General features: G+C 52.6%; 1 protein-coding gene across 5 annotated transcripts in view; it reads right to left on the bottom strand.

The window, feature by feature from the left end:
- Positions 1-1520, bottom strand: part of LOC139258360 (immunoglobulin superfamily member 1-like) — a 36359-nt gene extending 34839 nt beyond the window's left edge. For 2 of the 5 annotated variants that reach the window (XM_070874727.1, XM_070874729.1), the window contains exon 1: positions 1242-1514. In XM_070874727.1, coding sequence (XP_070730828.1) covers positions 1242-1272 — 31 coding nt within the window. In that variant the 5' untranslated portion in view covers positions 1273-1514. Of the gene's footprint in view, positions 1-1241 lie in introns of all 5 variants that reach the window. The other 3 variants (XM_070874725.1, XM_070874728.1, XM_070874726.1) reach the window with 3 other exon arrangements.
- Between the last annotated feature and the right edge of the window lie 12803 nt (positions 1521-14323).

The raw sequence follows: 14323 nt of genomic DNA, 5'->3' as shown, positions 1-14323 counted from the left end.
GCCGAGAGCATGCAGAAAGCAAGTGCAGGCAGCGGAAGGAGCGTGCGGCAAACCAGACTCCCCACACACCCTTTCCTTCAACCAACTGTGACAGAGACTAATTCCCGTATTGGACTGTTCAGTCACCTGAGAACTCACTTTCAAAGTGGAAGCAAGTCTTCCTCGATTCCGAGGGACTGCCTATGATGATGATGTTAGGAAGAATAGGGAGGTCACTTATTGCTTGGAGGTGTGAGTCTGGGTGGGGTCGAGGAACAAAAGGATCGCGCAGTACAAATACACCAATCACTAAAAGTTGCAAGGTTAGCAAGGCCATAAAAATCAGCAAACCAGGCACTGGGGTTTATTTCGAGAGGGATAGAATTGAAAGTTATGCTAAATCTGTATCGAACCTTGGTTAGACCACACTTGGATACTGTGTACAGTTCTGGTCGCCATATTATAAAAATGATATCGAGGCACTGGAGAGGGTGCAGAGGAGATTTACAAGGATGATACCAGAAATGCGAGAGTTTACCTATCAGGAAAGGTCAACAGGCTGGGTCCCATTTTTCTTGAAAAGAGAAGGCTGAGGGGTGACCTAATAGAGGTCTGTAAAATTCTGAAAGGTTTTGATAGAGTGGATACAGAGAGAATGTTTCCACTTGTGGGGAAGAGCATAATTAGAGCCATCAATATAAGATAGTCACAGAGATAGGGAGGAGCGAGGGGCCATGGAGGGATTTGAACAGGAAGATGAGAATTGAGGGGCTGGAGGAGGTTACAGAGATAGGGAGGGGCGAGGGGCCATGGAGGGATTTGAACAGGAGGATGAGAATTGAGGGGCTGGAGGAGGTTACAGAGATAGGGAGGGGCGAGGGGCCATGGAGAGATTTGAACAGGAGGATGAGAATGGTAGGGGCTGGAGGAGGTTACAGAGATAGGGAGGGGCGAGGGGCCATGGAGGGGATGGATTTGGGTAGCGGGTCTTCGGATGAGCTGAAGATACGGAGGATGGATGATGGGAGACCGACAAGCAGAGAGTTGGGATAGTCGAGATACAATGACCATCGCAAACACGTCACAGGTCACTTTGTAAACTGCAGAAAGGCAGTAATTGGGTTTAGCTGCACTATTGAGATATCTGTTAAACAGCAGCTGGAACTTCTTCATTCCAACATCCCGACAGCGCGGCTGTTCAAATGAAGAAACCTTCCTTGCTGCTTGTTTCTACCAGCCTCTCACACCAGGGGAAGACTTACCGAGCATCAGGAGCATGTAGACGCAGACCATCTGGGAAAAGGAACTCAGACCCCAGGCAGCGGTTGTGAAGCGATGATCTTCTGGTTATTTCTCTGACCGGGAACCGGGTTAAGTATAAATGTGCCCAGATCTTGTGAGAACGGAAATAAGTGGCCTGGATAACACGTGGTGGATAAAGTGAGAAGTTAAGAAACAGGCGAATGATGTTTCTGAGGAAGTAACATTGTGAAACATTCCCTGTGTGTACCTTTCTTAAGTGAGTGCTGGAGGTACAATTAGTTTGGGAGGAATCTAGAACTAGGGGGCATAGTGTCAGAGTAAGGGGTCGCCCATTTAAGACGGAGTGCCGTTCTGGTCAATCTCCCCTTAACCTTCTCTGCTCGAAGGACACACGCCCAGCTTCTCCAGTCTCCCCATGTTACTGAAGTCCCTCATCCCCAGGACCATTCAGGTCAATCTCCCTCCGTACCCTCTCCAAGGTCCAGTGTCTCTTTCACACAGGGGCCTTACAGACATCTTGAAACTGTCCACAACACGTTAAGTGCAACATTGCCTGAAAATGAAATACACAATTTACTGCCCTACTCACTGCATTGCTAAGTGACGGATTTTGAAAGGAAGAATGAGGAGAGACAATTTAAAGTAAATGATACAATTGTATTGGGGTTGCCGGAACAGAGAGACCTGGGGAGTATGTGCACCAATCTTTGATGTTGAGAGGATAAGTTGTGAATGCTGTTAAAAAAGCTTACAGTATCCATGGCCCAATAAATAGGTGCGTCGAGTTCAAAAGGAGGTGAGTTGTGCTAAATGGTTACCAATCGCTGGTTGACCTCGCCTGGAGTATTATCCAATTCTGGTCACCGCACTTCAGGAAGGATTCAGGGCCTTGGAGAGGGTGCAGAGGAGATTGACCAGAATGGTCCCAGGGATGGGGAGAGACTGGAGAAGCTGGGCTTGTTCAGAGCAGAGAAGGCTAAGGAGAGATCAAATAGAAATGTTCACAATCATGAAGGGTTTATATCGAGTGGATGGGGAGACACTGTTCCCAGGGACAGGAGGGTCGGTAACCAGTGGACACGGATTGAAGCTAATTGAGGGAGGAGCCAGCGGGGAGATTGGTTTTGACGCAGTGAGTTGCTGTGATCTGGAACGCAGTGCCTCACATGGTGATAGAAGCAGATTCAATGGTGACTGTCCAAATAGCATCGGATCTTAGAAACATAGAAAATCGGAGCAGTAGTAGGCCATTCGGCCCCTCGAGTCTGCACCGCCATTCAATATGGTCATGGCTGGTCCTCTATCCCAACACCATATTCCTGTTTTTTCCCCATACCCCTTGATGTCTTTTGTTTCTAGATATCTATCGATCTCCCTCTTAAATATATTCAGTGACTTGGCCTCCACAGCCTTCTGTGGTAGAGAATTCCACAGGTTCACCACCCTCTGAGTGAAAACATTTCTCCTCATCTCGGTCCTAAATTTCCTACCCCGTATCCTGAGACTGTGAGCCCTTGTTCTAGACTTCCCAGCCCGGGAAACATCCTCCCCACATCCAGTCTGTCCAACCCAGTCAGAATTTTATACCTTTCAATGAGATCCCCTCCCATTCTTCTAAACTCCAGTGAATACAGGCCTAGTCGACCCAATCTCTCCTCATACGACAGTCCTGCGTCCCAGGAATCAGTCTGGTGAACCTTCGCTGCACTCCCTCTATGGCAAGTATATCCTTCCTGAGGTAAGGAGACCAAAACTGCACACAGTACTCCAGGTGTGGTCTCATCTTGACTTAAAACGGGATAAAAAACATAACCAGGCTGGGGAGGAAAGTGCTGGGAGTGGGACTTAGGGACACTCAATAAATGGTGGCCTGGCCAGTGATGGCCACGTCCCAGGAACGAATGGACAGCACTTTCAGAGCCGGCACAGGCACGATGGGCCGAATGGGCCTGGGTCTGTGCTGTATCGGGCTGTGACTCTGTGGATCCAGGCGGCTCGGTCTCCAACACGAGGGAGGGGACAGAGCCCAAGGACTCCAGCTGTGGTGGGACTGTGAGCTCGAGTTCCCGTACTGCCCCTCTAACAGTGCGGCGCTCCCTCAGTACTGCCCCTCCCACAGTGCGGCGCTCCCTCAGTACTGCCCCTCCGACAGTGCGGCGCTCCCTCAGTACTGCCCCTCCCACAGTGCAGCACTCCCTTAGTACTGCCCCTCCGACAGTGCGGCGCTCCCTCAGTACTGTCCCTCCGAAAGTGCAGCACTCCCTCAGTCGTGACAATCCGACAGTGCGGCGTTCCCTCAGTAATGCCCCTCCGACAGTGCGGCGTTCCCTCAGTACTGCCCCTCCCACAGTGCGGCGCTCCCTCAGTAGAGCCCCTCCGACAGTGCGGCACTCCCTCAGTACTGCCCCTCTAACAGTGCGGCGCTCCCTCAGTACTGCCCCTCCCACAGTGCGGCGCTCCATCAGTACTGTCCCTCCGACAGTGTGGTGGTCCCACACTACTGCCCCTCCGACAGTGCAGCACTCCCTCAGTACTGCCCCACCGACAGTGCGGTGCTCCCTCATTACTGCCCCTCCGACAGTGCGGCACTCCCTCAGCACTGCACTGCAGTGCCAGCCTAGATTGATGAGCTCAAGTCTCTGGAGTGGGCCTTAAACCCACAACCTCAGACTCAGAGACGAGAGTGCTGCCCACTGAGCCACGGCTGAGACAGACTCTGACACTGATACGAGAGTAAAGGGAGAGTTTGTTCAGGTCTCAAACCTGGGTTAGACCACACTTGGAGCACTGTGCACAGTTCTGGTCTCCATATACCTGAGTTAGACCACACTTGGAGCACTGTGCACAGTTCTGGTCTCCATATACCTGGATTAGACCACACTTGGAGCACTGTGCACAGTTCTGGTCTCCATATACCTGGGTGAGACCACAAATAATGGGATCCTGGAGTATAATTATACAAATCACCTGAAGGAGTGACACAGGTTAACAAGGCCATAAAAAAACAAACCAAGCACTAGGGTTTATTCCGAGAGGGATAGAATTGAAAATTAATGAAGTTATATTAAACCTGTATCGAACCTTGGTTAGACCACACTTGGATACTGTGTACAGTTCTGGTCGCAATATTATAAAAAGGATATAGAGGCACTGGAGAGGGTGCAGAGGAGATTCACAAGGATGATACCAGAAATGCGAGGGTATACCTATCAGGAACAGATGGACAGGCTGGGTCTCTTTTCTCTTGAAAAAAGGCTGAGGGGTGACCAAATAGAGGTCTGTAAAATTCTGAAAGGTTTTGTTAGAGTGGATACAGAGAGAATGTTTCCACTTGTGGGGAAGAGCATAACTGGAGGCCATCAATATAAGAGAGTCACAGAGATATGGAGGAGCGAGGGACATAGAGGGATTTGAACAGGAGGATGAGAATTGTATGGGCTGGAGGAGGTTACAGAGATAGGGAGGGGCGAGGGGCCATGGAGAGATTTGAACAGGAGGATGAGAATGGTAGGGGCTGGAGGAGGTTACAGAGATAGGGAGGGGCGAGGGGCCATGGAGGGGATGGATTTGGGTAGCGGGTCTTCGGATGAGCTGAAGATACGGAGGATGGATGATGGGAGACCGACCAGCAGAGAGTTGGGATAGTCGAGATACAATGACCATCGCAAACACGTCACAGGTCACTTTGTAAACTGCAGAAAGGCAGTAATTGGGTTTAGCTGCAATATTGAGATATCTGTTAAACAGCAGCTGGAACTTCCTCATTCCAACATCCCAACAGCGCGGCTGTTCAGATGAAGAAACCTTCCTTGCTGCTTGTTTCCACCAGCCTCTCACACCAGGGGAAGACTTAGCGAGCATCAGGAGCATGTAGACGCAGACCATCTGGGAAAAGGAACTCAGACCCCAGGCAGCGGTTGTGAAGCGATGATCTTCTGGTTATTTCTCTGACCGGGGACCGGGTTAAGTATAAATGTGCCCAGATCTTGTGAGAACGGAAATAAGTGGCCTGGATATCACGTGGTGGATAAAGTGAGAAGTTAAGAAACAGGCGAATGATGTTTCTGAGGAAGTAACATTGTGAAACGTTCCCTGTGTGTACCTTTCTTAAGTGAGTGCTGGAGCTACAATTAGTTTGGGAGGAATCTAGAACTAGGGGGCATAGTGTCAGAATTAGGGGTCGCCCATTTAAGACGGAGTGCCATTCTGGTCAATCTCCCCTGAACCTTCTCTGCTCGAAGGACACACGCCCAGCTTCTCCAGTCTCCCCATGTCACTGAAGTCCCTCATCCCCAGGACCATTCAGGTCAATCTCCCTCCGTACCCTCTCCAAGGTCCAGTGTCTCTTTCACACAGGGGCCTAACAGACATCTTGAAACTGTCCACAACACGTTAAGTGCAACATTGCCTGAAAATGAAATATACAATTTGCTGCCCTACTCACTGCATTGGGAAGTGACGGATTTTGAAAGGAAGAATGAGGAGAGACAATTTAAAGTAAATTATACAATTGTGTTGGGGTTGCCGGAACAGAGAGACCTGGGGAGTATGTGCACCAATCTTTGATGTTGAGAGGATAAGTTGTGAATGCTGTTAAAAAAGCTTACAGTATCCATGGCCCAATAAATAGGTGCGTCGAGTTCAAAAGGAGGTGAGTTGTGCTAAATGGTTACCAATCGCTGGTTGACCTCGCCTGGAGTATTATCCAATTCTGGTCACCGCACTTCAGGAAGGATTCAGGGCCTTGGAGAGGGTGCAGAGGAGATTGACCAGAATGATCCCAGGGATGGGGAGAGACTGGAGAAGCTGGGCTTGTTCAGAGCAGAGAAGGCTAAGGAGAGATCAAATAGAAATGTTCACAATCATGAAGGGTTTATATCGAGTGGATGGGGAGACACTGTTCCCAGGGACAGGAGGGTCGGTAACCAGTGGACACGGATTGAAGGTAATTGAGGGAGGAGCCAGCGGGGAGATTGGTTTTGACGCAGCGAGTTGCTGTGATCTGGAACGCAGTGCCTCACATGGTGATAGAAGCAGATTCAATGGTGACTGTCCAAATAGCATCGGATCTTAGAAACATAGAAAATCGGAGCAGTAGTAGGCCATTCGGCCCCTCGAGTCTGCACCGCCATTCAATATGGTCATGGCTGGTCCTCTATCCCAACACCATATTCCTGTTTTTTCCCCATACCCCTTGATGTCTTTTGTGTCTAGATATCTATCGATCTCCCTCTTAAATATATTCAGTGACTTGGCCTCCACAGCCTTCTGTGGTAGAGAATTCCACAGGTTCACCACCCTCTGAGTGAAAACATTTCTCCTCATCTCAGTCCTAAATTTCCTACCCCGTATCCTGAGACTGTGACCCCCTTGTTCTAGACTTCCCAGCCCGGGGAAACATCCTCCCCGCATCCAGTCTGTCCAACCCAGTCAGAATTTTATACCTTTCAATGAGATCCCCTCTCATTCTTCTAAACTCCAGTGAATACAGGCCTAGTCGACCCAATCTCTCCTCATACGACAGTCCTGCGTCCCAGGAATCAGTCTGGTGAACCTTCGCTGCACTCCCTCTATGGCAAGTATATCCTTCCTGAGGTAAGGAGACCAAAACTGCACACAATACTCCAGGTGTGGTCTCATCTTGACTTAAAACGGGATAAAAAACATAACCAGGCTGGGGAGGAAAGTGCTGGGAGTGGGACTTAGGGACACTCAATAAATGGTGGCCTGGCCAGTGATGGCCACGTCCCAGGAACGAATGGACAGCACTTTCAGAGCCGGCACAGGCACGATGGGCCGAATGGGCCTGGGTCTGTGCTGTATCGGGCTGTGACTCTGTGGATCCAGGCGGCTCGGTCTCCAACACGAGGGAGGGGACAGAGCCCAAGGACTCCAGCTGTGGTGGGACTGTGAGCTCGAGTTCCCGTACTCCGGAGGGTGAGCAGCTGGAAGAGGAGAATGATTGGGTCATGTTCACCTTCCCCTTTCCTCCAGTTACCAGTTCTGTGGTCTGTCGCAGGAAGGGACAGGCCAAATAAAGAGTTCTGTGGTTTAACAAGGCGACGTCACATGGTCACTTGGCAGCTCGCCAGGATGGGAGGCCAAGAGGGCAACAATTATAAGAGCAACAATAACCTGTATTTGTATAGCGCCTTTAACAGAGTGAAACGTCCCAAGGTTCTCCACAGGAGCGTTAGAAGAGAAATAAATCTGACACCGAGCCTCATGAGGAGAGATTAGGGCAGGTGACCAACAGCTGGGTCAACGAGGTCAGTTTTCAGGAGTGTCTTAAAGGAGGAGTGAGGGAGGTGGAGAGGTCTAGGGAGGGAGTTCCAGAGCTTGGGGCCCAGGCAGCTGAAGGCACGGCCACCAATGGTGGAGCGATTATAATCAGGGATGATCAAGAGGGCAGAGTTAGACGAGCGCAGACGTCTCGGGGGTTGTGGGGCTGGAGGGGATTACAGAGATAGGGAGGTGCGAGGGGCCATGGAGGGATTTGAACAGGATGATAATTGTAGGGGCTGGAGGGGATTACAGGGAGGTTTGGAGGGGCAGTACTGAGGGAGCACAGTACGGTTGGAGGGGCAGTACAGAGGGAGCACCGCGCTGTCGGAGGGGCAGTACTGAGGGAGCGCCGCACTGTCAGAGGGGCAGTACTGAGGGAGTGCTGCACTGTCGGAGGGGCAGTACTGAGGGAGCACCTCACTGTCGGAGGGGCAGTACTGAGGGAGCGCCGCACTGTCGGAGGGGCAGTACTGAGGGAGCGCCGCACTGTCAGAGGGGCAGTGCTGAGGGAGCGCCGCACTGTCAGAGGGGCAGTGCTGAGGGAGTGCCGCACTGTCGGAGGGGCAGTACCGAGGGAGTGCCACACTGTCGGAGCGGCAGTACTGAGGGAGTGCCGCACTGTCGGAGGGGCAGTACTGAAGGAGCGCTGCACTGTCGGAGGGGCAGTACCGAGGAAGTGCCGCACTGTCGGAGGGGCAGTACTGAGGGAGTGCCGCACTGTCGGAGGGGCAGTACTGAGGGAGTGCTGCACTGTCGGAGGGGCAGTACTGAGGGAGGGACGCACTGTTGGAGGGGCAGTACTGAGGGAGCGTCGCACTGTCAGAGGGGCAGTACTGAGGGAGGGACGCACTGTTGGAGGCGCAGTACTGAGGGAGCGTCGCACTGTCGGAGGGGCAGTTCTGAGGGAGGGATGCTCTGATGGAGGGGCAGTACTGAGGGAGCGCCGCACTATTGGAGGGGCAGTACTGAGGGAGCGCCGCACTGTTGGAGGGGCAGTACTGAGGGAGCCCCGCACTGTCGGAGGGGCAGTATTGAGGGAGCGCTTTTGGAAATGCTGTCTTTCAGATCCGACGTGTGAGGAGGGCGGGGAGGGGGTTGAGGGGGGGAGGTGGGTGAGGGGGAGGGGGTTGGGGGGCCGGGGTGATGTTGCGGGGTAACAGGGCACTTCGCTGACCTGACCACCATGTTGTTTGTTCCCACCTCACAGAACGGAAAGCTCAGCCCGGAGACCGAGCTTGCGTGGAACCAGACATCGCCCGGGGTCACGACCCCGCGACCCTGGCCGGCCCCTGCCCCCCTCGCCGACCTCCCGCTGCCCCACCACAATGGTTTCGGGGAGTACCGCAACACGCAGGCGTCCGGCGTGAAGCACGCGCTGTGTCGCTAGAGGGGGAAGGGCAGGGGAGGGGCGGGGAGATCCTGGTCCCGATACCCTCCCCCTTCTCAACCCAGGGTGGGGGACGGCAGTCGGGGGAGGGAGCTTTACTCTGTATCTAACCCCCTGTACCTGCCCTGGGAGTGTTTGATGGGACAGTGTAGAGGGAGCTTTACTCTGTATCTAACCCCCTGTACCTGCCCTGGGAGTGTGTGATGGGACAGTGTAGAGGGAGCTTTACTCTGTATCTAACCCGTGCTGTACCTGCCCTGGGAGTGTGTGATGGGACAGTGTAGAGGGAGCTTTACTCTGTATCTAACCCCGTGCTGTACCTGCCCTGGGAGTGTGTGATGGGACAGTGTAGAGGGAGATTTACTCTGTATCTAACCCCCTGTACCTGCCCTGGGAGTGTGTGATGGGACAGTGTAGAGGGAGCTTTACTCTGTATCTAACCCCCTGTACCTGCCCTGGGAGTGTTTGATGGGACAGTGTAGAGGGAGCTTTACTCTGTATCTAACCCCCTGTACTTGCCCTGGGAGTGTTTGATGGGACAGTGTAGAGGGAGCTTTACTCTGTATCTAACCCCGTGCTGTACCTGCCCTGGGAGTGTTTGATGGGACAGTGTCGAGGGAGCTTTACTCTGTATCTAACCCCTTGTACCTGCCCTGGGAGTGTTTGATGGGACAGTGTTGAGGGAGCTTTACTCTGTATCTGGCAGTATTGGATTCACTGGCGTGGGACTGGTATGGGAATCTTTGGCCTTGGGGGTTGGGTGTTGGAAGCCCAGGTCGGAAACTGTGGGTTGTTTACTCTGTAACAAAACCCAGAGTCTGAATTGGAGTGAGTTGTGCCAAATGTAAATATTTTCAACGAGCTCGCACTGGGGAGGGGGAGGGGGGCGATGGAGAGGGAGTGGTTTAGAAGAGTGGGTATGGGGAGGGTGCAGAGGAGGGGGGAGATGGGCTGGGGAGGGTGGGGAAGTGCGGGGGGGGGAGTGGGGGAGATGGGTTGGGGCGGGGGGGAAATGGGGAAGATCTATTTCCGTACATTTAAAAGGGGGCCTTGCGCACACTTGTTTGCGGTGGGGGTAGGCGGGAGGGGTAGAGGGTGAAGGGGTCGGTGGGGGGGGGTAGAGGGTGAAGGGGTCAGTGGGGGGGGGGCCTGGGGAAGAAAGGTCGGAGAGCCAGCACCCCCCCCTCCCGGCAGAGACGACCCACACGCTTCCCGTGCTGTGTGAAGATCGTTGTGCCCTGCACACGGACCCCCGCCTACTCGAGGTCAATAGACCCTGTTGTTGAAGTTTGTAACCCTGGGGTCAGGGGTCGGGGTGGGTCTGTCGTGACCAGGGGGTCAAGGGTCGTTGTCGGTCTGTCGTGACCCCAGGGTCGGGGGTCATTGGCGGTCTGTCGTGACCCCGGTGTCAGGGGCGGGGTCTGTCTGTCATGACCCTGGGGTCGGGGGTCGTTGTCGGTCTGTCGTGACCCCGGGGTCGAACTGTAATACACCACAATAAAGGACTGAGATTGTTTAAACTGCCGTCTGCCTCTCTCTGTCTCCGCCCCGTTACACAACAAAGGTTCACTCAGTTGCAGCCACAGTGGGTTCATGGTCCGAGCTCTGGGTCACCCAGCAAACCAGACCCAGTGAGAGACAGCACCGCCCAGGGTGGGCCCAGCTCCCGCTCGGGGGTACACATGCACACTCACTCATTCTCTTACTCTCACACACTCGCATACTCACACACTCACACTCACACTTACACTCACACACTCACACACACACACACACTCACACAGTTTCTCACACACACACACTCACACACACACGCACACAGTCTCACACACACACACTCTCACACACACACACACGCACATGCACACAGTCTCACACTCACACTCACACACACACACACTTTCACACACACACACACTCACACACACACACACACACATGCACAGTCTCACACACACATACTCTCACACACACTCACACTCACACACACTCACACACTCACACACACAGTTTCTCACACACACACACTCTCACACACACACACACACTCACACACTCTCACACACTCACTCTCGCTATCTCACTCACATACACGCTCTCTCGTGCTCTCACTCTCTCTCACACTCACCACTCTCACACACTCACTCTCTCGCTCACTCACTCTCACTCTCTCGCTCTCGCTCTCACACACACACACACTCTCACTCTCTCTCATACACACACTCCCACATTCTACCCCACGTAAACTTGAGATGATCCAAAACTCGGCAGCCCGTGTCCTAACTCGCAGCAAGTCCCACTCACCCATCACCCCCTGTGCTCGCCGACCTACATTGGCTCCTGGTTTAGCAATGCCTCAATTTCAAAATTCTTGTCCTTGTTTACAAATCCCTCCATGGCCCTCGCCCCTCCCTATCTCTGTAATCCCCTCCAATCCCACAACCCCCCGAGATGTCTGCACTCCTCTAACTCTGCCCTCCTGACCATCCCTGATTATAATCGCTCCACCATCGGTGGCCGTGCCTTCAGCTGCCTGGGCCCCAAGCTCTGGAACTCCTTCCCTAAGCCTCTCCGTCTCTACCTCTTTCCTCCTTTGAGACGCTCCTTAAAACCGACCTCTTTGTCCAAGCTTTTGGTCATCTGCACTAATTGCTACTTGTGGCTTGGTGTCAAATTTTTTTCGCATAACACTCCTGTGAAGCTCCTTGCGACATTTCACCATGTTAAAGGCGCTATATAAATATAAGGTGTTGTTATCGTATTACATGTTGGTAGAAGAATAGGGAGGTCACTTATTGCTTGGAGGTGTGAGTCTGGGTGGGATAGATGAACAAAGGGATCTCGGAGTACAAATACACCAATCACTAAATGTTGCGACACAGGTTAGCAGGGCCATTAAAATAAGAAAACCAGGCACTAGGGTTTATTTCGAGAGGGATAGAATTGAAAGTTATGCTAAACCTGTATCGAACCTGGGTTAGACCACACTTGGATACTGTGTACAGTTCTGGTCGCCATATTATAAAAAGGATTTCGAGGCACTGGAGAGGGTGCAGAGGAGATTTATAAGGATGATACCAGAAATGCGAGGGTATACATATCAGGAATGGATGAACAGGCTGGATCCCATTTCCCTTGAAAAGAAAAGGCTCATGGGTGACCGAATAGAGGTCTGTAAAATTCTGAGAGGTTTTGTTCGAATGGATACAGAGAGAATGTTTCCACTTGTGGGAAGAGCATAACTAGAGGCCATCAATATAAGATAGTCACCAAGAAACCCAATGGGGAATTCAGAAGAAACCTCTTTAGCCAGAGAGTGGTGAGAATGTGGAACTCGCTGCCACAGGGAGTGGTTGAAGTGAATAGTATCGATGCATTTAAGGGGAGGCTGGACAAGTATATGAGGGAGAAGGGAATAGAGGGTTATGCTGATAGATTGAGATGGGGAAAGACGGGAGGAGGCTCGAGTGGGGTATAAATGCCGGCATGGACTGGTTGGGCCGAATGGCCTGTTCCTCTACCGTATATCCAATGTCATCCTCAGTAATGGACTATCCCTCGGGCTGTCAGGCCTGGGTGTCCCAGTGACATGGAAAGGACCATATCCACAGGACCCATCACTGATCTACAGAGTCCCGTCTCCATCAAACCCATAAATATTCATAGAGGGCTCGACAGGGGAGGTGCGATGGTGGTGGAATACAAGGAAGTTGTTGTGTATAGAAGAACTCCACGAGGCTGAGTACTGTGAGCTAAACTTAGTGTGACCTTTATTACAACTCCAGATGTGCCTAAACAACATGGCAGCCAACCTTTTATACTGGCCCTGCAGGTGTGTGTGCAGGTGATCATTGGGACTCCAACAGTCACGCCCTCTGGTGGCAAGTATTACAGACATAACAGAAGTCTTGCGACAACTGTACAGGGTATTGGTGAAACACACCTGGAGTTACTGCGTACAGTTTGGGTCTCCTTATGAGGAACCTAAGAACATAAGAGATAGGAGCAGGAGTAGGCCAGACGGCCCCTCGAGCCTGCTCCGCCATTTAATAAGATCATGGCTGATCTGATCATGGACTCAGCTCCACTTCCTGCCCACTCCCATTAACCTTGACTTCCTTATCATTCAAAAATCTATCTGCACCTCAAGTATATTCAATGACCCAAGCTCTGGGGCAGAGAATTCCAAAGATTCACCACCCACTGAGAGAAGAAATTCCTCCTCATCTCAGTTTTAAATGGGCGGCCCTTATTCTGAGACAGTGCCCCCTAGTTCTGGATTCCCCCACGAGGGGAAACATCCTCTCTGCTCTACCCTGTCCACCCTCTCAGAATCTTATACGTTTCAATAAGAATCACCTCTCATTTTTCTAAACGGCAATGAGTATAGGCCCAACCTGCTCAACCGTTCTTCATAAGACGACCCCTTCATCTCAGGAATCAACGTCGTGAACCTTCTCTGAACTGCCTCCAATGCAAGTATATCCCTCCTTAAATACGAAGACCCAAACTGTACCCAAACCGCTTCCTGCAGGAGTGGCCCCGGGGAGAGCTCTTTGGTCTGATTCAGCCTCAGGTACGGAGAGGGAAGGAGGGAGGGGGAGAGACAGGGAGGGAGGGAGGGGGAGAGAGACAGAGAGAGAGAGCGTGCGAGTGAGGGAACAGAGAGAGGGACAGAGAGAGGGAGAGGGAGCCTCACTCAATCCCAGGTTGCCCATGTGTCACTGCTCCACAGTGAGCCTCTCACATACTGATCATTGCTGCAGAGTGACCAGAGACCAGAGAGAGCGGGCGGGGATCTCTGTGTGTCACGTCCAACCTGTGGACAGAATGTGGGCTGGAGACACAGCCGGGAGCTCAGTGGGGGAGACAGCTCACAGCGATGGGACTGAGGGCACACACTCCCACACAGCACTGTGTTGGCACAGAGAGCGAGAGGGTGGGGGGGGGGAGAGAGAGAGAGAGAGGGAGAGGGATGGGGAGAGAGAGTGGATGGGGAGAGAGAGAGAGAGAGAGGGATGGGAGAGAGAGAGGAGAGAGAGGAGGGAGAGAGAGAGGAGGGATGAGAGAGAGAGAGAGGAGAGGAAGAGAGAGGAGAGAGGGATGAGGAGAGAGAGAGGGAGGGGAGAGAGAGAGAGAGAGGGAGAGAGAGGGATGGGGAGAGAGAGAAGAGAAGAGAGAGAGAGAGAGGAGAGAGGATGGGAGGGAGAGAGAGAGGGGGGGAAGAGAGAGAGGAGAGAGAGGGATGGGGAGAGAGAGGAGAGAGAGGAGAGAGGGATGGGGAAAGAGAGAGAGAGGAGAGGGAGAGAGTGATGGGGGAGAGAGAGAGAGAGAGGGAGATGGGGGGGAAGAGAGAGAGAGGAGAGGAGAGAGGGGATGGGGAGATGAGAGAGAGAGGGTGGGGGGGGG

This window comes from Pristiophorus japonicus, unplaced genomic scaffold (assembly GCF_044704955.1).
Source record: "Pristiophorus japonicus isolate sPriJap1 unplaced genomic scaffold, sPriJap1.hap1 HAP1_SCAFFOLD_943, whole genome shotgun sequence".
In the NCBI taxonomy this organism is placed as follows: Eukaryota; Metazoa; Chordata; class Chondrichthyes; family Pristiophoridae; genus Pristiophorus; species Pristiophorus japonicus.
Note: the sequence above shows the minus strand (reverse complement) of the source record. Positions and strands in the feature narration are given on the sequence as shown.